Genomic DNA, 11,145 nt, shown 5'->3' with positions numbered 1-11,145 from the left:
ATGACAAACATGCTCAATGCACCTCAGGTATGACCTTGAAATTTGAACAATAGTTGCTTGCCACCAATTATTTTATCATATTGTCTAGAGTTGATTGATGCTTGTTAACCCAACTCTGTATACTACTATCCTAACAAACTGCTTTCAGGTTGGCAAAAGAAATGGTAATGTAACTTTTCGGCATGGGAAACGCCGTGCCTAGCTTGCGCGTGCGCTCCCGTCTAGACCACCTTCCGCTCGTTATTTCTTGGCCAAGCCCACCAGCCCATGTGCACCCGTAGGTTAGCTAATGTTGGACCTCCATCTGTTTGTTTTTTCTGGATGCCCCAGTGTTAGCTAACATCTGTTAGTTCTCTCCCTCTCTCTCAAAAAAGCTAACATATGCTAGTAACTACTCTTAAAAAGGTAGAATGCATGCAAGCCTCTCTTTAAAAACACCACACTGTCGTATTTCTAGTTGCTGCAACGTTGCTTCTCTTCTCGCTAGCATGTGTATCCGATCCACGGCCCGCAACACCGTTTTGGTGGAATCTAGTCCGCTATTGACAAAAAAAATTCCTATGATTTTCTCGATGTTGAATAAGTTAGTAATTTTTATAACAAAGGCGTACAAGTTTTGTAGCCAAAGCACACATGAGATGTTGTAATGTTTACCGAGACGCTTGTCACAAGTTTGTGATTTTTGTTGTAACCGTCTATAGTTTTTATTAAAATATTAGGTGATTTCTGTTGTAAATAAATTTGTAGCAAATTTATTATTCTTAACCTTTTTTTCATACCCACAAACACATGTTCTTTTTGTTGTAATAGACGTCAGTTTTTGTTGTAATTTCTATCGAATTTTATCGTTAACCAACCTGGAGCAAAATAGTTGCTGTTTAACCACTTTTTATAAAATTATTTTTAAAATTTTGTTATGAAACTTTTGTTGTAATAGTATATATTTGTTATAAGCTGAGTTACAGATTTTGTTGTAATACTCGGTTCGAGTCAATTTTGTTGTAAATATTGGGGAGATCGTGTCCAAAGGGATATACCTTTCAGTTTAATTGGGAGAGATTAGGATTGCGGCTTGAGTTTCCGAAAATCGGGGGGGGGGGGGGGGCAAATGCACAAAAATTACGTTGCGGTTGATTTCTGACGTCGGATCACGATCGTACAGCGCGGAGAACAACTGTTTTTTGGGCTTCCCATCAGACGACGGACGCCGAGCGTTCCCCCTTCGGCATTGCTCTATGAAAGCAAACACGACGGGGCGTGTAAAGTTGTACTAAATCTGAATCAATTAAAAGAAATCGAAGGAAGTATTAAGCAATGCAACCTACTTTACAACTAAAACAACCTACTTTTGTATTTTCCTGCCTCTGAACAAAGCAAACACGCGTGTCCCGATTAAAACACACGTCAACCAACTGAACTTTCGAACAGAGCTACAACATTGACGAACTAATGATCAAGCCGAGTTGCAATTCAGTACAGAGCTAGTGAATCTCGTCAGCATGTCAAGAGAAGTGTCACCGGTTCTTTCCATGGAGATCTATACAAAATTGGACGAGCCATTAGGCTGTCCTTCCAACAACCACGCAACAACAGGCACAAACCAATAGAACAACGACCTACTACCGGAAAGGTGCCAGCGGCAGCGGGCAGGTGACCAGCAACGCAGATTTGAGTGCGGCACACGACCAAGATTCCACGAAGAAGAACCAATCGCACGCGCCTCGGCGGAGTGCAGAACAGCTCACTGCACCGCGCGTGCGCCGGAGCTCAGAACAGCGGCGCCCGCTTGGCGGTCTTGTCGCCGGCCGCCTTGGAGTGCGCCAGCGAGCAACCGTCCCTCCTGTACCAGCTCCTCCCCTGCTGCAGCCTGGCCCAGAAGTTGCTCCTCTTGGCCGGCTTCTTCTCCTCGGCGTCCACCGGCGCCGGAGCCGGCGCCTTCTCCTGGCCGCCGTGACGGTCACCCGCGGCCGCCTCCTCCTGCCGCATCAGCATCCCCAGCCTCGCCCGCCTCGTCTCGCGCCAGGGCGGCGGCGCGGACGCGACGCTCTCCCCACCGGACGAGCGCGGTGACGACGCCGACGAGGAGGCGGAGGCGTCGGCGGCGGCCTTGGCGGCGGCGGAGAGGCGCGAGAGCCGGTCGCTGAGGCAGAAGGGGCACACGCCCGCCGCGTGCCGGTGGCTCGGGTGCCTCCTGCAGCGCGCCGCGTCCGCCTCCTTGGCCTTGCCCAGCTTGCCCACCGCAGCCATGGCTTGCTTAGTTGCTTACTCAAAACTCAAAAGTGTTACTTTACGCTGGAAATCAATGGTGGCCGTGTGGTGGTGCGAGCGTGTGCGTCCTATATATCGGCAGCAGCCAGCAGGTTGCTTCGCGGATGGTACCGGAGCTGCGTTGGGTTTGGGTGCCGTACAGTAATGTGGGGAGCGTGGCAGATCCGATGGTGGAGTAGAGGAGCGTGCGGCTGGAACCTGGAAGAAGGAAGTGAGGGCTTTTGCGTTATTGGGTCGGTTGCGTAGGAGAAGGGAGCAGGAGACCTACATTAAATTTTGTTTTTACGGAAATTTAACCGATTTATTAATAATCATTAATACTAGTATTTTCTCGTGATCAATAGAATATGAATTATATGTCACAGAAATTATATTGTTAGGACTCTTTTGAATATGAATCGTATGGTATAATTATATAATTTATATTTTATAAACTAAATTAGTGGTCAAAGTTTATCTTAAACTCATGCGTGCATGTTAACTATATTTATATGAGTAGTATAAATAAACAAAGAAAAAATAAAATTACAAATAGGTAGTCCACACACGTAGAGACGACAATAGACACTAGCATGAGCTAGGCAAAACTTGTCGTGGTAAATCTTATTGTAGTAGATAGAGGAAAGTCGTCATGCTAAGGGCTCAAATGACTAACGTTCTAGAGCAGCAACCATCGCTAATAATGGCAAATGTAGATATAAGGCACTACCATAGCGAGAGTAGGTTGGAAAAAGACCTTAAGGACATCTCCAATGGGGTGACGCAAACGGATGCTGCGTGACCGTTTGCGTCCGTGCGGACCGGAAATACGCCTGCACCCTGCTTCAGCGGGTCGACGTATCGTGTCCAGGGTGTCCGCGGAGATGCAAATGCGGCGGAAATATGTGGCATGTTTGCGTCTTCGTGGACGCTGCGCGGTCCCGTCGAGCGTTCGCTACCTTCTCCCATGGCTCGCCTGGCAACGACCCTGGCTCGAGCCGACGCGAATTAAAGCAGAACAACTGCCGTGGAGGGAAACCGCGCCGATTGACACGCCAACCGCCGGAATGGAGCGCCAAACCGTCGCGGAAGAGCAATCGCAGACCTCTTCGTTATACGCACGTCATTAATCCCCGTTGAATAAAACCCCTGCGCCTGCTCTACTTCATCTCCAACCGACTGTCATTCTTCTTCTTCTCCAAGACCGGCTAGCCACCATGAGCAACATGTCGTTGCCATTGGACACCGACATCGAGGGGAAGCCGCTGGGATGGCGGCATTGGTGGGATAGGGTTGCCACGCAGAGCAACCCTAGATCCCCGCCGACGGAGGGCGAGGAGGAGGGGGCGCCGATGGCCTCGACGACCAGGATGAGGAGGAGAACTCAGACGCAAGGTGGGCACGGCTGGAGGCGGCCGACAACGCGGCGGCGGGAAGGAAGGAGGCAAGGGCCCGGGCGAGGGTGCATACGCATGCGGAGGCTCGTCATCCGTTCACCAACGACGAGGAAGACCCCAATGACCACTCGTCAGAGGGAAACTCAAACTCGTCGGACGCGTCGACCGGCAGTACCTCTTCAGAGGAGGTGACGAGCAGGAGGCACGTCCGTGAGGATGACGAGGTAGGGCCTTCTAACAAGAAGTACAAGAATTAATTAGTTTAAAATTTGTTTGTTCTCGCGTTTGTTCTCCTAGTTTGTATGTTAAATTTGTTTGATTCGACTTCGCATGGCATGATCAAACAATATATAGATTCTACTTAAGTTTCTCTAAAAAGCGTCGGACCGCTGGGTTGCCGCGACGCAAATGGACAATTTGCGTCTAGCGACCATTTCGGCGTCCGCGGGGCCATGCAAACAGACGTGCGCGAACAATTTGGTCGACCGAAATGCGTCGCCCCGTTGGAGATGTCCTAAGGATGTAACGGTATTCAATATGAGGAGTCAAACTGCTTTGATCTCCGTGTCGTTGATGATTAGCAGAACGGAATTGCTAAGTTTCAGCTAGTTGAGATGTACCTTATGTCTCAGTTACGTGCGCTAGCAGTGGATTTTGTTTCTGCTTGAAGATTCATATGTGCTCATGTTTGTATTTTATTTAGATCCGTATTGAAACACGTTGATGTAATTAGACTGATACATAAGTTAAATATCAATCGGCTGAGTGTTAGTCGGTTGAGTGTTAGAGACACCCAGTTTATTTCTCGGTCAGGTGAAATCATGAAACAATCCAATGGTGCGAGCTATTGTTCTGGGCTACAACCCATGTGCAAGCTGTAGAATCTCAGTTGCGCCGGCGTATTTACGTGGCAAAATAACAGTTCCAACTCATTTGGTAATACGAATCCCAATGCAGTTTGGAAAGCACCGAAACCCAGCGTGCCTCGGATCCAAAGTTTTATGCGTGCCGTGCACAAATCATCTGGAAAGCAGCATGCACGCATGCATAGTACATGTGCAGGTCGTATGGCAGAATTTTTCCGTATCCCGGGGCCGCGCGCCTCGTTGCGCACCACCTGAGAGACACACATGCGCGCGTCCACCGGTGGGCGGCACGGCAATTCCCCACGTACGGTCGCACCGCCGTCGACAGCACGCAGCAGCAGCAGCTGTGAGTGTACTGAACTGAGAGCGACGGTCCACGGCGTGCGCGCTCCGATAAAGCGCCGCCCGGCGCGCGTACGGTGTCCCCTCGTGGCATGGCATGGCGCGACCGCGACCCATCCGGCGGCACGCCACGGCGCCTCCTCCCTAGTCCCTGCACACGTGCACGCATGACCCCGTCGCCGTCGGCCGCAGCCCTGCCACAATTCCATATCCCGGGGCCACGTACTCTTTTACTATACTTCAAACTAGAAAAAGTTCACTAGAAATTGCAGAGGTTGGACGAAATGAACACGAACTGGAATTCCTATCCGTTTGTACCTTAAATTATACTATAATCCTGATCTATTTTGAACCTTGACTAGTTTTCTACTTAAAAAACGAATAATTTTCGACTCCCACTAATTAATTAAGATGACCTCCCCGACGAGGATGAAAATGGCGCATGGTATGCGCTAGGGAGCAAGCGCTTGCAGGGACTCCCCGTGGACTCTGCGACCCCCACATTGCCCACACATAGAGCTAAAAACATGCTCACCACGGGAACGTGCATGTGCTTCGCCATGTTGTGACGGGCGAAGGCAGCAATCCAACAAGGTTTAGCCGCCGTCACACCTAATTTTTTTTTTCTAATTTCCCACTATATATCTGTTCGCTCTGATACTGTGCTCCGCCTCATCTGCGTGTGTCGCCCCCCATCACTCGTCTTGGAGCTCAACGAGGTGGCGCGCCTCAACAGCATAAGGGGATCCACGGACCTGTGGCCCGGATGGTGAGCTTACGCACATTTACAACATGGGTTTCCTTGGGTTGTCTGCCTCGGCAGGGAAGGCTCTCAGTCCTCCTCTTACCCCAGGCCAGATGTTGTTGGGGAGTGGTGAATCCATCCCATTTTGCTAAGGTGAGGTAGACCTTCCATGGGTAGGTCCTTTTTTACTTTTCTTCTTCTTATTTTCCAATAAAGACAAGACATGTGAGTTGGGCCAAATGTTAGCGTAGGGTGTGCCCACCCTTCCACCCTGTTAGCTCCACCATTGGTTGGGGACATCGCCTCTAATGTAACGACAGTGCCCGTCACCAAGTTAGGAGAAAATGAGGTGGGAGATGAGGAAGATTTGTGGCGGAGAGTCTCCGGAGTTTCAAGGAGTACTCCGTGCGTACGGTGCGTCGTACTGCGAATGAGGTTGCACATGTGTTAGAAGAGGATAGCTGCGATAACAAGTATTGTAAGACATGGCTAGGTGTTACACTGGCTGTTATTGTATCTTTTTTTTTGAAATATCACCACTATATTCGGTCATCAAGCCGCCTCATTAAAAACCTTCCAGCCCCCTTAGGTACCCTGGAAAGAAAAGAGTGCGTAAGAAACTTGCCGCCTCGCAATCACAAGTACGTTACATCATCGAGGAGGGGTTGAAGAAGAAAGCTAGGGGGTTCCTCGACCCAATTACAATCAGCTCTCGAGCTGAAACTAAACCTAGCAATATTATGAGCTACTCTATTCATATCCCTCCTACAATGGTTAAACTCGGCCATACCAATACTCCCTGCCACAGCCATAATCTCTTGGTTAGCTCTTGACTTTTCAGAGGTTCAATATAAACGCAGTAATACTTCTAAAAAAAAGTAGGGTACACATGTCAGGCGTGCAATCCCGGTGGAGATTGTCACATTCCTAGTGCACCACCAAACATGCCAGGGTTCATACTAAACCGGAATGGGATAGCTCGTGGTACAAAACAACATGGATTTCAAGGTGACGTTCATTTGGGGCAGCTTAGACAAATTTTGAATTAAATTCCGGGTGGTCGTGGACGAAGGAGCGACCGGCGAACTGAGCGCGCGGCTGGCGTGCTCGGCCTGATCAGAGCGGGCACGGCACCCTGGAGCGGCCGCTTTACATCGCTTCAGTGTCGTCCTGTCGCGGGAGCTAGGCTGGAGCCGGTCTCGCGCGTTTGCCAGCGCGCCCTACCTACGGCCGCGTAGCGTAGCGTACGTACAGTCGCCCGGTCGTGTGGTGCTCCGGAAAGGACGTACACGCGCGTGCGCATCAGCGCTGGCGCGAGCAGGTGTGCACTGTGCCTGTGCGGGTGGTTGCCTCTGTCCGTGCGTTCTTGTATCTAGCATGGCAGGAGCATCTTCCTCCAACTAAAAAGTTTTCTATTGAAAAAAAGTCTTATCTCAAACCCCAAATCCGTAGAGGTTCGGTGGTTTAAACCCTAAAATCATATTCCTGCCATTTGGTCCATAAACTATTGATTCCCCGTCTAAACTGAATCCCGAAGATTAAAATCTACTCTCTCATTAGGGTGCTCAAATCCATTGTGGAAGATTCCTTTGTCCCTGATCTCCTACGGCCGCCCCACCGCCCCCTCAGCTCCGCAGGGTTCCCCTTGTCCAACCGGAGCCAACGCCGAAGACCCGCTCTGCCCTGAGCTCTTCCACGATGAAAACCCACTACGGAAGCCCTATCGTTGATGGAAGCGACAATGTCGAGCCTCTATGCCTCCTCTAACCTATCCTAAGCAATCAAGGAGAGCATCCAGAATCCCCCCCCCCTTTCCCACGCCCCCAGTTGCTCCTTCGCCACATGTATGTGGCTCACTGGGGCACCTCTGCCACACCGGCTATCTATTGCTTTGGGCCCAGCTCAAAGATGCTCTCTCTCTCCCCCTCTTTGTTTTATTGTGATCCAAATTTATACTATAATAAAAAAAGTCAAGCTAACTTCTGACGAGCGGATCGATGCCACCGTCTATATATATGTATCTTGTAAGCCGCGAGCTAAGGCCATGCACTATGTTGCGCCGATGCAAGGAAAAAGTATGTCAGTCAAGGAATCGACGTTGAGTTGCTGCTATGTGTAGAACCGAACCGTACTGCATAAATGGGGCCCAATAGAAATAAAAGTGTGTACTTTCTTTTCTTCACATCCTGTATGAACGTGGCAGGTGGAAGACTTCACACTGGGGCAGAAAAGAATCTTTTTCTATGGCCAAGAGTCGAACCAAATTGTTGATCCACTTATTGTGTCAGAACCAATAAGTCGATGCTCCACTATGTAGTGAGCCGGCTAATAGAGGGTTATTGTTCGCCTTTGGCACACATAGTGCATGGTCTAAGGTTTATTAGACTATTAGATAAATCACGATGTTTGTAAATAATCTCAATATAGTGAAGTTTTGTTGGCTGACGTTCGTGGTTTTTTCCTCCTGTGTGTTGGAGGGGGTTTCGTTGCGATTTTCTTTTCGTTTTCGTTATTTATTTGTCGCGTCTATAACACTCTCTCTTTTCCCTTATGGCAACTGGGGCCACTGTCTTTTTTTTACTACGTGCCGTTGATCCGATTGGTCAACCAGGCTCAGGGTTCAACTTAAACCGGAAATTAATAGTTCAGTGTACAGTGTACGAACGATAGGAACTTCGACTTCATGGTTTTAAACTGCCGAACCTCTGCGCATTCATGGTTTAAAATAGACCTTTTCCTTTTCTATTGCAAAAGGGCCTGTCAGGTGCCGCGTCGATCGGGTCGATCGGACGCCTGATAGAGATTGCGGCATTATTGATGTGCATGTCTGGTTAGTTCGAGCTAATCTGCTGGACCGTCACGTACGCAAAGCGAGACAAATTCATTTGAACGCACTTCTTCTCATAGAGTAGTGCTACTTTGATCCAGCTTAAAGCTAAAGAACTAGGAGTAATACTAACCTGCTGGCGTTAAGCGCTAAGAGCATCCCCACTCGTTGGCGCTCCCCACGTCCAAATCCGGCGAAATTTTCGTCCGGATTGGAGGAAGATTTGGCGTGGGGAGGAGTAGTTTCCCAGTCGTGTGCTCCCCAAGCGGCGTTTCTGGAAAAGAGGATGGCTGGGGAATCCGGACGAAAGAGGAGACACGTGGGCGTGGGCGATTGGTTTTGCTTCATCCGGAGTCCCCGAGCGCTCCCCGGGGGGCCGGGGATGGCGTGGGATCGCCGGATGGATGAAGGGCCAAATCCGGACGAAAACGAGGAACCGGGGGCGCGACTGGACCGATTTACGCCGTCCGGATGAAAAAAAGTGGCCGTGGGGGGCTCTGTGGGGAGACGAGTGGAGATGCTCTAACCTGCCGGATGCTGGGATCACAAGAATTTGTTCCGTAAGCAAAAAAAACCCTGAATTTGCACAAACACAAAAGAATTTGTTCCGTAAGCAACAATGTATCCAAACAATCTTCTGCCTGTTGTAGTTGATTTGGTATAATTTTGTACTGATCTAATATAATTTTGTATTAAATCATTGACAGCTAACATAGAAAAGAAGGAGTGCAGTACAAATCCGAAGTCATACCTGCTCAGCCAGAACACAGATTTTCTTTTAAAGGCCAAAAGCTTTGACCCAATCTATTAAAGTCTTTTTATTTAGGCTATTTGAGCTTTATATTGAGCAAATTTTCTTATAAAAAACATGCCCCACCGATGCTTCCCGTCGGAGTTGAGTCGCCCCGATACAGAAGAAGCACAATACAAATCCGAAGTCCACCATCCATACACGGGCTCGACCAGAACAACCATGAATTTGCGGCTAATGGACGGGAGCGTTTTAGGACTAACGACACAATCCACTATGTTTGTTTACTCAATATATAAACAATTTTGAGGCTTATTTTAGCCCGTTGTATCGATGAAGAAGAGCGAGAGCCCGAAATGTTAAAAAACATGATGACATGTAACCAAAACTTACTTGACACCATCGTTGCCGCCACCACTAGTGAGGAGGCCTGAAGCGTCGGATGATAATACCCATGATCTGAAACCATCAATCCACGGGGCTAAATGATAATCATCTCTCTGATGTCGGCCACGACGACTACACCATGATGAAGATAGAGCGGAAAAACTATTAAGTGCGATGCCATCCTCACCAGTCAAAAACTGAAATTATACGAAACCATTATAACATAAAACGACTAAAATTGTGTCTTCACTTTTGATATGTGGCCTGTGGGTTCCCTCCACATCTAGTCCATAGAGGTTACCAAAGCCCAGGAGTACAAACGAACAAGAGAAAAAAAAAGAGGAGGATATCGTTTCGAGCGGCTAGGTCGGGACCTATAGCGGACGCTTTTCCTTATATGCTTAAACTATTGAGCAAATTGTATGCTGTTAAAAAAAACATACTACACACTGCATTATCTTTTCAAACTATCTCCAAAAATTCAATATTTGTATCCGTTTAGAAGCATTTGATGATTGAAAAATAAACAAGAAACCATGCAACCAATAAGCAGCTCGTACAATGGTGATCGTCTCTTATTTAGGAGAAGACAAACCCGGAAATAGCCGGTGGAACCTAGGACTTGGTGAACCTGATTTTCCAAATATAAGAAAAAATGTTATTTCGAAGTTTTTTGAAAAAATAGAAATAAAAATTTGCATGTATATTATTATGTTGATGCTTACTCATGCAATTTGTCCTACACGAAAATGATAAAATATCCAAGTAACACTATAATGGTAATATTTTGTTTTAAAGTTTGCACGAAGTAAGTATCTATGTGTCAGTATATACATGCGCGAATTAGGTGCATTGGCTTACACTGCTTTTAGAGATGTGCTTAAACTGCACCTTACTGATCCTCTTATCGCCGAAGCTTTAGCACCCTACGAGCGAGATGGTATTATTTTTCGCCAAGTTGCGAGGTTATCCTGATGTGGTGATGGAGACTGTCTGGAGATTGTTAATACGTGGAACACTCGTCACGATTATCGTTCGGTCATGGCACCTGTTTTACAAGAAGTTGGAGAGCTACCTGGTAGTTTTAAGTTTTTTCTTATCCAGCATGTCCGTAGGTCGGCTAATATTTTGGCTCATCTTTGTGCTAAATTAGCTTGCACTCTGATGGTGACGAATAGCTGGCTAGATTGCATTCCAGACTTTCTGGTGGCCAGCCTCCATGCTGATCATTCAGGTTCCGTTTCAGCTGAATAAAACTCTCCGAATTCCCCGCAGAAAAAAAACTGCACCTTACTGCTTTAGTAGCCCATAACGCGTTTATGCAACGGGCCGGGTGAACCCTTGCCCGAAAGCCCGCCAGATGACCAAAGAAAACGCCCCGAAAGCCCAGTGCAGCCGAAGTCTCGGGAAAAAAAAAGGAAAACCAGCACCGCGACCACCGTCCGCCGCCTTCTTCCCCGTGTGACGCCGTGTCCTGACAACCACCTTTCTCCCCCAAACCAAACCAAACCACAATCGCCGCCCAAATGCCGCCGCCGCTCTCCGACGACGCCGGCGAGGCAGCCGAGCTTTCAGGGTACGAG

General features: G+C 48.3%; 1 protein-coding gene across 1 annotated transcript; it reads right to left on the bottom strand.

The window, feature by feature from the left end:
- Nucleotides 1-1,767: 1,767 nt before the first annotated feature.
- On the bottom strand, nucleotides 1,768-2,247 carry LOC124708835. Its single transcript, XM_047240486.1, has one exon. It carries the CDS (start codon nucleotides 2,245-2,247, stop codon nucleotides 1,768-1,770), a length of 480 nt encoding a protein of 159 aa, XP_047096442.1.
- Nucleotides 2,248-11,145: the final 8,898 nt, after the last annotated feature.

Source organism: Lolium rigidum, chromosome 1, assembly GCF_022539505.1.
Source record: "Lolium rigidum isolate FL_2022 chromosome 1, APGP_CSIRO_Lrig_0.1, whole genome shotgun sequence".
NCBI lineage: Eukaryota > Viridiplantae > Streptophyta > Magnoliopsida > Poales > Poaceae > Lolium > Lolium rigidum.
Note: the sequence above shows the minus strand (reverse complement) of the source record. Positions and strands in the feature narration are given on the sequence as shown.